This window comes from Camelus ferus, chromosome 6 (assembly GCF_009834535.1).
Source record: "Camelus ferus isolate YT-003-E chromosome 6, BCGSAC_Cfer_1.0, whole genome shotgun sequence".
NCBI lineage: Eukaryota > Metazoa > Chordata > Mammalia > Artiodactyla > Camelidae > Camelus > Camelus ferus.
The window spans coordinates 10,098,743-10,111,821 of NC_045701.1; the positions used below are offsets into that span (position 1 = coordinate 10,098,743).

The following is a 13,079-nucleotide window of genomic DNA, read 5'->3' on the forward strand; positions in this document are numbered from 1 at the left end:
AAAAGGGTGGTGGACTCCTTAAGTAAAGTGCAGAATCTACCCCTTTCTGATGGAATCACAATTCTTCTTAGAGTGGGACCCATGAATTTGCATCTGAAAGTTACCCAGATAATTCTAACAGATGATCAAGTTTAGAAATGCCATTTAGAACAATGTTCTGCGTCTTCACTTATTCAAGAAATATGTTCCAATATGTCACTGCTGAGAAAATGTCTCAAATTCACACAAAAAGAAAAGCAGCAAACTTGGTAACTTTGCTTTGAGGAGTCAGGAGTGAAATGGTCTCCACCAACAGCAGCACTGATTTGGGACAAAACTTTAAAGAAAATGTATCAGGTCAGAGAACTCAAAACACAAGGTTGGCGATTGGACAGTGAGTACCCTTGGGCTTGGGGACCACTAACTGTCAACGCATGCAGAGTCTTTTACTACATGGCTGAGCGAGGCCCAGATTCGTCCGTATTAACAATAACCAAGTGGCAGGTGAGCCTACGGGCTTAAAGGAATGACAAGCTTGATCAGAAGGAAGCCTTTGTCACACCTTAACCATGGACAGCAAAAGCAGTGGTGCTTTCTTCTTCTGTGGTCTCAATACACAGAAGTCCAAGAGGATGGGAGGTGAAGGCATACACACCACACCCTGCTAGCCCTCTCTGAAGGAAAGAACTACGGCTTTCCCACCTGCAGAAGTAATTTCTCAAGGGAACCAGAGGCGGTTCTGCCTTGAATGCAGCTCAAGTAGATTTACACAGCAGCACAATCCTAAACCCAGTGGCAGGGCTGAGGCAAACCAAGAACAGCATCCCCTGTAAGAACCTTTGCCACTTTCTGACAGAGCTGTGATAAATTAGACCTAAGTTCACGTGGTCTTCAGCTACTATGTAAAGACATATTTACACAAGAAGATGCAACAGATTGTTAAAGGCACAAAGATTCTGAAACATAAAATGCTCAAGAGAAAGAAAGTTCCTCTCTCCTCTTGCTCTGGGGGTAAGCACCCTTCCGGCTGCCAGCTCTGGGAGAGGTAGGCAGAAAGAGTCATTGAACTACGGTTCCCAATTTGAGAGAAGGCAAAGGATTTTTGAGTGCTGGTGCACTTTTCATATCACTACTTTAGAGACCAGATAATTCAGATAAAGATGCTGAGGCTGTTGGGCCCTTTTAAACTTCTTGCTGGATTATGCTGCCACCACTGGTTAGCACAGCCACAGGCTGCACGAAACATTCTTGCCATCTCAGCACCGCTGGGGAAACAGGCCTGAACAAAAGTAACACGTCAGGGATCGCTTCCAAGGCAAGGACGGAGATCCGGAGGTGGGGGCGGGTGGGGATTACATTCAGATCTTTAGGCCTTGAGGCCATGATCTGTTCTCCCCACTGAATTCCCTCTGAGCTGTAGATTCACAGCTGGTGAACCACTTCCTTCTGTGTGAAACTTTCTGGCTTGACCAACGGGTGATACAGACGGAACCATAATGGCTGTACCCAGTGCCTGGTGTGGACGTGATGACAAAGGTGCAGGTCTTTTGTAGAGTACAAATGTTTTCCTCTCTTTCTGTCCCCAGCTAGTTCAGAGATTTAAACCCTGCACTTTGGTTGCTGGGTTGTAGCCATCACAAGCCTGAAACAGCAGCACAGTGACACTGCCATTCACAGAAAAGCAGCCAAACAAGGGTTTGTAACAAAGGGAAAGGGAAGGAAAAGGAGAGAAAAAAGGGAAGGAAGGAAGGGAGGGAGGGAGGGAAGGAGGGAGAGAGAAAAGAGAGAAAGGAAGGAAAGAAGGAAGGAAGGGAAATCCAAAGAGAGAACAGTCAAACACCAACATTTGGAAAAAACAAGCTTTACTACGTGCAAAAATACGGTCCCTGTCGCAGCCAGAGAGAAGGTGCAGAGCGGGGACTTGGGGGCAAGAGCTGTGGAGCCTCAGCTGACCAGAGTGAACCCTCGTACCAGCAGGTTCCCCTCCTCTAGCCCCGAGGAGATGAGGCTGTGTGTGGAAGGAAAGCTGCAGTTAGGCATTTACAAATCTGAATCCTGACTCAGCACCTGACACTTTTCATGTGCCACCCCCCCACTCCAGACCTTGCCGGGCAAGCAAGTCCTGATGGAAAAGTTTAACAGCCTCCTCTAAGACCACTGCTTAAAAACACTGCCTTTTACCTCCTGAGAAACTTGCCTGAGGGATGCCTGGTGCAGCCGGTTCTTTAAAACCCGAGAGCAGGTAGAAGGAAGGACACATCTGAATCAGGCAGAGGTCACTGTGCAAAGTCAGCTTAGAACCTCGGCGCAGACCTTTCTCTTTTCTTTAAGAATGTACTTCAAACAATCTTTCTAACCTTCAAATGGGGAAATCTAATTTTCTAAGAATCTACTGATTTTGAGTTCAGATAGCTATCTAACTTCAAGGAAACGACTTCCTCCTGCTCCTTCAATAGCCATCTTGAAGGATTGTACTCTGATGAGTCTGTTTGCCCAGAAGAAAAAGGAAATAGGCTTCGGCCACGGAGCTGGCGGCCTTCTCACACAACTCACTTTTTTTTTTTTTTTGAAAGCTGTCAGGCTCTTTAACGTCGAGAGCAGGACTCCTCTACCTCGGCGCTCCGGACATGCGGGGAGTTCGGCGCTGTGGGAGCTGTCCTGTGCTGAGCAGGAAGCATGTGGAAACACATCCCTGGTCTCTGCCCAGTACAGGCCAGAACTATCCCCCCAACTGTGACCACAAAGCTGTCTCCAGACATTGCTAAATGCCCCCCAGATAAGAACCACAGGTCTAGATGGACAGCATGAGTCCAGGATGGTTATCACTACAAACGGGGCTACCTAGAAGGAGAGGACCCATGCAGCCTGCACATGCAGCTCTGGCTTCCTCTGTGGGGGATGAAGACTACAGCCCTCCATGTTTACCTGAGCATCTTCCAGCTCACTCTCCAGGGTCCTTCTGGCTGACGTGGCTTCTTTTTCTTCCTTCCTTGCGTGCACAAGGGCCTCCTCTAATTGCCGAGTTTCTCCCTACAATGACACACGGGGTCAGTGCACCCCCAGATGTGTGCTGTGCCCATGAAGCTGACTTGGTGGCGTAAGAGGCATGCAGGAGACAGCCACAGACACAGCCAGGTGACTGGTGACGACGTGCCCATCAGGAGCCCAGGATGGCACACGGCAGCCGTGTTCTCAGATGTGTGGGCCTGTCTGCAGTCCCGTACTTAGCCAGATGCACACACCTGAATCAGTCACCTGGGATGACTTTTTTGAAAATAGAAATATCCAGCCTCAGTGCTAGAGCTTCAGAAACAACAGGTATCGAAAGAACTCAAGCACACAGTTTTAGAAAAGGATTCCAGGTGATGCTGACGGATGACCATCTGGGGACTTTCTGTTGGAATACACCTCCCTCTACATTTCTTTTGTCCCCTTTCATTGTCAGCTGCCGTTTCTCACCACCATTGGTGCATGTCTCTTGCTAACTGCCTTCTACTTCTAGTGATCTGGCAAACCAGATAATCGGTGTGTTAAAACTTGGGTGACTTCAAAAGCTGACAACCAACTGTTATGGAAAGAATCAACAGTCATGAGTGAGAATGGGCCTGCAGACAGTGTTCAGATGGCATCTTTGGGAGTCTGGGACGCCTCTGTTCAGTGTCAAAAGGTTGAGCACGTCTGATGTCTGGGCAAACAGGGATTCCCGGGCCTCTACCTGGGCTTCCCACCCCGACCCCATCAGCCGCCTCCCCAGGCCTCTCTCGAAGCCCATCTCCCATTTGCACCACCCGGAGAGGAACAAAAGAAATGGCCTGCAGAGAGATGTTCACGATGGCCTCGACCTTTCCTACTCAATTATGATAACAAATCCCTTCCCGCTTCTCAAGCCGAGTACACAGGAAGGAAGGCTCCCCGGCTGCCAGGCCTGGGCTTAAAGCCCAGGGAGCCTCACCTCGAACTTCTTGAGCTTTTCCTTCACTTTGGCCTCATCACCCTTCATGTCGGCAATCTGCCTGTGCAGCCGCGCGACCGTCTGCTCCAGCTCTCCGACACAGGCCCGCAGCTTCTCACTCTCCTCCTGCAGAGCCTTCACGCGCACTTCCACCCCCAGCGGGGTCTGCTCTGCGCTGCTGCTCCGGCTGGCCAGGACCTCGACGTTCTGTTCAAGACACGGAGCAGGTAGTGTGGGAACCAGGGTTAAAGTGCAGCCCCTAGCTTCAAGGATGGCCGACGTCTACGCAAACCACTCCGTGCTGGGCCCCGGGCTAAGCCAGGGATCGGCACACCATGGCCTGCAGGCCCGGCCCGGCCCGCCACCATTATTAAAATAAAGTCTTACTGGGACCCAGGCACGCTGTCTATGACCACTTTTGTGCTGCATCAGCAGTGTCAGGACTTGTGGCCAAAGGCTGAAACATTTACTGTCTGGCGCTCTACACAAAAAGCTTGTCCTCCTTTGCCTGTGTTAAGTCCGTGACATGAAATGTCAACCTTTTAATAACTCTTGGAGGTGGGTACTATTCTTATCACCATTTTAAAGACGAAGTAACTGAGCCTCAGGTAGACTGAGGAACTTGTCCACGTTCACTAGGAGGAAATGCACTCAGGCAGACCCAGTCCAGAATCTGTTCTGGTAAACCACTGCCTTCTGGTGAGTTCTCTTCCCTGACCCCTCCCCACATTGGGAGAAGCTCCTGATGAAGGGCAATTTCTGCTTAAAGATTTTTTAAATGTCCAATACAAAACAGAAGTTAAAACTTGCTTAAATTATGACACAGTTCATAGTACAAGCTCTAGGCACTATTACCTGCAAAGGAAAGAAATGGCAAAAATTACAGGATGATTACTGTTAATTCCAGATGTCACACAGGCGTTTTTATCTTTTGGCTCTGCAACTTAGAGTAACAACAAGTGAGGCGGTCCAGAGTCCCACCCTTCCTGGCAGACCCCTTGTCTTCCATTTCCCCCTTACTGCAAAGATGCCAATACCAATAAACCCAACGCTCACGAAACAGCGGGGCAGGTGCCTGGGAGGTAAGGGAGGCCCAGGGAGGGCACGATTTGGCTTCGAAGGCTACGTCATGGCCCACGGGGGAAAGCTATCCACTGGGATTGCTTCCTTGCATACATAGCCTTTCATAAAGAGCTTTAAATCTTTTAACAGTACATTAAGTTATATATCTTGAACTTCACCAATTACAGAGTTTCATAAACCAGAGCATCTTTCACAACCCAAATGTTTAATTCTATACACCTGGGAAAACTCCTCAGAATCAAGCTGAGTCAGAACATGGTTAACTGGCACTGCTACGAGAACCCTAAGGTGCCCAACAGCTGGGATTTCTCAGAACTCCTTGGATGTCATTTCCCACTGGAACCAGCAAGATGAATGAGGAGAAATAAAGTGTGGCTGAAAGCCTGAGGAGGAATCTAAAAAATCCAGTAACTGATCTTACCAAAGAAAGAAAGAGGAAAGTCCAGATTGCCAACCCTTTCCTAACTCCCTCATTAAGAGATAAGAGATTACAAAGCTACAGTTGTCTAGACATTGTGGTGCTGGTGTACGGACACACGTAGTTCAGCCGGACAGGACTGAGAGTCTAAAAAGAAACCCAACATTTACAATATCAGCAGATTTTCAACAAAGGAGCCAAGACAATGCAATGGGGAAAGAACAGTCTTCAACAAATGGTGCCGGGACAACTGGATATCCACAGGCAAAGGAACGGAATTAGATCCCTTCCTTACACCATACCCACACATAAAAACTAACTCAACATGGATCATAGACTTAAACAAGATCTAAAACTATAAAACTCTCCTAAAAGAAAACATAGGAGTAAATAGCATGAGCTTGCGTTCGGCAAGGCTCCTTAGATACAACATCAAAAGCGCAAGTGACAAAAGGAAAAAACAGATAAATTAGATTTCATCAAAATTAAAACCTTTTGTGCCGCTATTGATACCAACGAGAAGGTGAAAAGACAACCCACAGAATGAGAGAATATATTTACACATCACATATCTGATGAAGGACCCATATCTAGACTCTACAAAGAATTGTTCAACTCAATAATAAAAAGATAATTCAATTTTTTAAATGGGCAAAGGATCCGAATAGACATCTTTCAAAGAAGACATAGAAAAGTCCAATAAGCACCTGAGAAGACGCTCAACATCACTACTTATTAGGAAAATGCAAATCAAAGTCATAATGAGCCACTTCACACCCACTAGGATGGCTATACCCGAAAGACAGGTAATAGCACAGGTTGCGGAGGGTGGAGAGAAATCAGAACCCTCACATGTTGCTGGTGAGAATGCAAAATGGTGCAGCCACTTTGGAAAACAGCTTGACAGCTCCTCAAAATGTGAAACAGAGTCATCATAAGATCCAGCAATTCCAGTCCTAATTGGAGAAATGAAAACTTATGGCCACACAAAATCCTGCAAAAACAAAATTCCACAGCAGCATTATTCATGGTAGCCAAAAAGCAGCAACAACCCAAATGCTCATCAGCTGGTAAATGGTTAAACAAAACGTGGCCTGTCTGTCTGTATGATGGAATATTATTTGGCTCTAAAAAGGAATGAAATACTGATACCTGCTACAACGGGGATGAAGCCTGAAAACACGCTAAGTGAAAAAAGTCATTCACAGAAGGCCATGTACTGACATTTATATAAAATATCTGGAATAGGCAAATATATAGAGATGGAAAGTAGATTGGTGGCTGTGTGGGGCTGAGGGGAATGGGAAGACTGGGAGATGATGGCAAAAGGGCACAGGGTTTCTTTTTGGGGTGATGAAAATGTTCTAAAATTAACTGTAGTGATAGTTGCAGAACTCTGGAAACACTAAAATCCAATGGTTTTGCATTTTAGTTGAATTCTATGTTATGTATCTCAACACAGCTAGTCTAAAAAAAAAAAGAGGGGGGAAGACAAAGGAAACCTGGAGCCTGAGTCAGACAGAGGGGCTGAAGATCTGAGGTCTGCCAAGGCACTAGTGAGAGGAAGAGACTAAAGACATCCGCCTAGATCTTCTAGTAAAGTGAAGAACTCTCCCAAGTGCAGGCAGTGATCCTTCCTCCACCCAGAAATCTCAGGAAGTACAAGATTCTGAAAACCAGATCTGGCTTAAGCTGGACTTGGGCCAACCTGGCACCCTGACATGCTAGATAAAGGACCCTGCACTGTGTTTTGATGTTTAGAATTTGGCATTTCCTTTGTTCAAAAGTTGTGGGGCACGGCCTGAGTCCATCTATGCCAGGAGGGTGGACCTGCAGGTTATCCCTCAGCTTCTGGCCGGCAGGGGTCTGCTCCGATCCTAGCTCTCAGTTTCACAGGCTAAGTGTGACTCTAGGGGAACTTGGACGTGTTAAGATACTTAGTCCTGATCTGACTATGTGTAAAATGATAGTTCTTCTCTGTCTTCATAGTGTGGTAGACCACATGATGCTTACAAATAAATTTAACTTAAGCCTCCATTGGCCAACCTTTCTAGAGCCTCTCCCCTGTTCCTGCCCCCTACCACCCCCTACCCAAAACACCCCCCCCAGTACATTATTTTAGATAAAACCCACAGGATAAAGTTGCTTTTCCCAAAACCATACCTAATTCGCCTGTAGCAGTGCTGGAATCTAAAAAAGTAAAAATCATATCCCTTTGTTCAAGGCAAGTCCTGCATGCAAGTTCTTCTCCGTGGCTTCTTGAGAACTCCAAAAGCCCTTCCAACACTCAACCATGATCTGTGCTCCATCTCTTCCAAGTGCTTAGGTTTGTATCTCACGGCTGTGGCAAGGGCAGCAGCACTCCCCCTGGACCAGAGCTGGTAAAGAGCCTCTCAGATAGATCGCTGGGGACAAACACTGCTGACCTCACTTAAGCTGCTAGTACTTCATTTCTGTGATTCTCTGATCTTAAGTCTTGTATGTCACACAGTCTTAGGGAGGAAGTTCCATCAAATAGAACCAAAGAGTGCACAGTTTCTAACAACTCATTTAGCCACATCATACCCCCTACAGAGTATCTACTTGTAGAAAGATCACATGGATTTGCCTTTTACTATCTTGACTGTTCTTTGCTCATACAAGCAGTCAGAAAGAGTTAACAAAAATCAACTCCGAATTCCACTCCGAAAGGCTGGAAATACCGTGCTAGGTCATCACCACAATGCAGCAAATGTGCTCTGTTCTCTTGTTTTTCAAGACTGGACCATCCTTTAAAATCGCCCTGAGATAATTTTTTCACCTATCAGGCAGCCAAGGTCAAAAGGCCGGGTAACAGTGTGAGTGGTGTAAGGAAACAAGCTCTCTCATCCCCCGTTGGCAGGGCTAGAAACTGGTATGAGCTCCTGGAGGGCCACAGGGTAGAATCAATCAGGACTGTAACGTACCTTCCCTTTGACCCAGCAAATACTCTTCTAGCCCTGATGCCGCATATGTGCAAATAAGCACGATTATCATTGCAGCACTAAATAGCAAAGGACTGAAAAACACCAAATGTCCATTAGTCAAGCACTTGTTATATAAGTTACATCAGTTCAATGATACCCCATGCAGCTGGGGGAAAAAAGGAACAAGATTAAGTGAGGAAAATGCAAGGAACAGAGTAGCAGTACATGTGGCATGCTTCTGTTTGTATAAAAAGAAGGTGATGGGGATAAACACGCATTTACTTGGATACACAAGAAACTGGTCACGCTGGCTGGCTGTGAGGAAGGGAACTGGGGCTATGGAAAGAAGCGGAGTGAGTTGTTCCATTGTGAACCCTCTTACATAAGTTTTAAATTTTGAAGTATGGAAATTCAAGGAATAATAAAAATGTTTAAATTAATATACATTTCCTTTGAAAAGACCACCAATGGCCACAGGCACCAAAGGACAACCACCTGCCCAGCCCACTTCTCACCTCCTCCAGCCTCCAGAAACCCCTCCCCAGAACATCCGCGGATACTTCTGGGCCATGAAAGAGAGCGGAGTGGGAGCCAGGGAGCAGCTGCACAAACACAGCAGAGCGCCAACTCTCCCACACTGGTTTACAGAGTTAAGAAATTCCTTTTCACCACATATAGCTGGGAGAGTGGAAAAGGCCCAGATGGCCCAGGACTTGCATTTACATGAGTGCTTCTCCAAATTTTCCACCCAAGCAAATCCTAAGGCAGAGAAGTCCAATGCAGGGTGACAAGAGACACCCAAGGGACTGCACAGAACTGCTTTCAAGGCTTGGGATATCTCCATCAAAAACGCACGTACACGTTGCAGTCGACAGTGTAACTTTCATTCCACTCCATGGTTCTTTTTGTATTACGATACTGTGTCCTTGGTGTTCCGGGAAGACGGACCACTTTCACCCTGAAGCTTTGCCAAGCACTCTCGTCCCCACCCACCCAGCACACTTACACACATCGCAGCCTGAGTAACACAGACATACATCATCTCAAGAATGGCACTCCCAGTTTTAATTTTAAAAATGTGCATCTAAGAGTGTAGAGAAAGGAGCGGGATGTCCTGCAGTTAGTCAGCCAGATTAGACTCAAATCCAGACTGTGCCTCCTTCAGGGGCCCTTCACTGGGCCTGGCCCCGCAGAACCTTCGTCTCCTTATCTGTAGACAGGGAACAGGTCACCTGCCCACACCACTGTAAACATCCAGTTAAATGAGGCGACGGCTCTTGTGGCTGCCACTGCTATTATGACCAGGACAAAAACCCACATGTACTTCCCAAAAGGTCAGGATTTTGCCCAGCTCACCGGCTGTGGTTCTAAATCCTCAGACTTGGCTTCACACTATCACCTGTACATTCTGACCAGCTCAGTATTAAGCCTGGATTTCTCAAAAGAGAGAATCGAGATCTTCTAACAGTCTTTCCAGGGCAACTGTACCACCCAAATTACATGATCCCTTTTTATTTTAAGGGCAAGTCAGGTTTTGTGGTTGGCTAATTCATTAAAAATTTAGCTCAATTTCCCAGTTGAGGATGGTCTGGCAAACAGATGGCAACTAAGAAAATTCTTCCAAAACAGACAAACAGCATGTTTCAACGTGCTGAATTGTTACATTTCCACTACTTCTAAAATAAATGACTTTTAACCATATGCTCTGGTTACTGATTTTAAAAAGGGGGTTAGAGGCGGAATGTCTAATTGTTATAACCAAAACAAAAACAAACAAACAAACAAACCAAAAAACAGCAAAACCCTAGTCTTTGCCTGGTACCGCCATTCACTGCAAATAATGACTTGCTTAGAAGCTGGCACGTTTTCATGAGTTAACGCCCACAGTTAGAAATGTTCACACTGTCGCCTGGGGCCAGGGGAAACTTTTATCCGTGACAAGCACAAAATTCCACAATAACGCCACAAATGCTGATATCTGAGTGTTTTTCCTGACCCAAAGGTGTTGCTGCACTTCCCCTGCGGGAGCACAGACCGGACACCTCAGACAGACTCGCTCCCAGTGGATAAAAAGCAACCGTATGGGAGGCGGCCCTCCCAGCCCATCCCAGCGCAGACCCAACACACACACACATCAGATTTTACTAATTAACAAGGCCTCTGCCGCAGCCCCCTTTGTTTCTTTTCTGTCTCCCGTTTTTGCTGAGTGAGGAAAACAGCTGAGGCGTGGAAGCCGGGAATCCAGGGAATGGAATGTTGGCTCGTTGGTTCCACGTCACTGGCCGCCCCTGCATCCCAGTGAGTGAGCCTGCAGGACCTCTGCTGGTGGTCCCCGAGGCCAGGTCACCTACTGGGAGGTCACCACCTTCTCACCGTCACGGCTGAGGACACCCACTTGCATGTCCGCTGTGAGGACCTGGTCACAAACAACTAGTCCCTTTCTCAGTCTAAATGTGTGGAGAGCCAGGTCCCCTGTGTTAGGTCTTCAGCATCCCCCTCACCCGAGCAACAGTAAACTATCTAGGAACAGAAACAGCATCTTTTAGTCACAAGCTGCTCACTTCATCGCTTCCTCTAGTTACCTGTGAACTTGACTGGCATGAGGCTTCTAAGACAGGACTTCTTGCTTTAATGAGCATGGGACTCCCCTGGGGATCTCTGTAAATGCTCATTCTGACTCGGGAAGCCCAGAGCAGGGCCGGAGCTCTGTACTTCTAACAAGGTCCCAGCCAGTGCCAGCAGCACTGGTATGTGGGTCCTCCTGTGAGGACTGAAGAGAGGCCCTCAGACCTCAGGGCCCTCCCGCAGACGTCAGCAGCTCCAGTCCCCACACTCCTAGCCCTTTATGCTTCTTGGGATGACTCAAGTGCCCAGGACAGGGTATCAGGAGGCTTGGGGGCCACAGCAGGCTGTGCAGCCAGCTCACACTGTGACCTACACAAACCCATGACCCCTCCAACGTCAATCCACATCCTTAAAAAAGTGTAACAGGTAAAACTGGCTCTATATGGGTCAGATAATCCCCGCCCTCCAAAAGAGTTACATAAGCTTCGAAAAGCTGAAGTCCCTGTACCGATGTGAAGTGATGGGTTTTTCCTTCCTTCTTTTTGACTGCCCACGTATAACCATTTTGGTGAAACTGGGATTGAGCCATTGAAAAACATCCTTTTAAAGCCCCTTCTCTAAGAGCTACATCAGAGTTTCCAAATTCTCTCAGTGTACTTCCCAAATGTCAACACCATTCCTTCCCAACATACTTGTAGTTCAGAACTGAACAGGTTACAGTTATCTCACTGATAAGCTTGCTTGCTTGCTTTATCTATCTAACTATCTATTTATATTGTTGGGGGGAAGTAATTAGGTTTATGTTTAGAAGTACTGGGACTGAACCCAGGACCTCGTGCACACTAAGCATGCACTCTACCACTTGAGCTAGAAACTGCCCCCATGTAAGCTCTTTTTATTTGTTTGTTTGTGGAAGGGTGCAGTGCATGGGAAGAAGGGAATGAATGTGGTCATGGAAATAGTAAAGACACAGAGAATACTCATGACCAAAATCCTACATATTTCCAACAAAAGGTGATTCCAAAGCCAAAACATAGTGGAGGTCAGTATTCCGTTTCCCAGACTCCGCTAATAATTTACGAAATGACGGCTTCAGGCAAGTCATTTAACTTCCACGTGCCTTCAGTCCCCTCCTCTGTAACGGGAAATGGTCAGTCTAGCTAATTTCAATGTCCCTGCCAGCTGTAAAGTCTGGGATTCCAGCATGAACTTGAAGAAACTGGGTAGTATTAGGCAATCATTAAACTAAGAATTCTAGAGCCTTTACTCCTTCAACATCATACTTAAATTTCATTTTCAAATGCTGTCAGCTAAACTCACATGATTTTACCACTGGTCCTGCCATGGCATCTTGAAGTAAGGACTACATCCAAAGACCGACTTCCTGCCATGGAGCAAAGCATTACCAGCTCATTCTCTCTCCATAGTCACCAACCTGCCAGAACTCACCGAGTTGGAACTATGAGGCTTAAGGAAGATTTTGCTTACATCCTGTTTTTTCAAAGCCCTGGTGGTAATTTCCCTGCTTAAAAACCACCTAAAAGATACTCACTTTTAATTATATTAAATTACCCAGTTTTTCCTAGAGTAACAAGGTGATTATATAGGCTAAAAATATCATTGGTTTTCTTCATAATGTCCTTGTGAAGTAAGTCAATATTTAATTCCCTTTAAAGAGTTAAGAAACCAGTAAGATTTCCCCTCAGAGTAATTCGAACACAGGTTCAAGACAAAAGTTGTGCTAATAAAATACTTCAAAAGTCTACTCAGACAACACATTTGACAAAGGTTCTCATTTAAGCCACACAACAAACCTACAGATATTCTACATGGGGATAAAAATACCTAGGGTAAAAAATACTCTGCACACAAAAATGTCAAGCAATATCCCCACGAGGCAACATGCTCAATAACTATTCAGGCCTTAACACATGGTATGATGCCACTGACACAAAACATCTACACTAGGCAAATTCACAGAGAAAGACAGTGGACTGGTGGTTGCCAGGGGACCGGGGAAGGGGGAAGTTGGGATGTAAGGGGCTTCATTTGGGGGTGATGGACAGGTTTAGGACTTGCATGGTGGTGATGGTTGCCCAACCTTGTGAATATATAAACATCAGTGAATTGTACACTT

At 46.3% G+C, this 13,079-nt stretch overlaps 1 protein-coding gene across 3 annotated transcripts in view; it reads right to left on the reverse strand.

The window, feature by feature from the left end:
• The window catches only part of CGNL1 (cingulin like 1), a 144,180-nt gene that overhangs the window by 23,150 nt on the left and 107,951 nt on the right, over positions 1–13,079 (reverse strand). For 2 of the 3 annotated variants that reach the window (XM_032481099.1, XM_032481097.1), the window contains exons 9-10: positions 3,932–4,138; positions 2,905–3,009 (exon numbers count right to left, since the gene is read on the reverse strand). The exons of the other annotated variant lie outside the window; for it this stretch is intronic. In XM_032481099.1, coding sequence (XP_032336990.1) covers positions 2,905–3,009; positions 3,932–4,138 — 312 coding nt within the window. The remainder of the gene's footprint in view (positions 1–2,904; positions 3,010–3,931; positions 4,139–13,079) is intronic. 3 annotated transcript variants of the gene reach the window in all.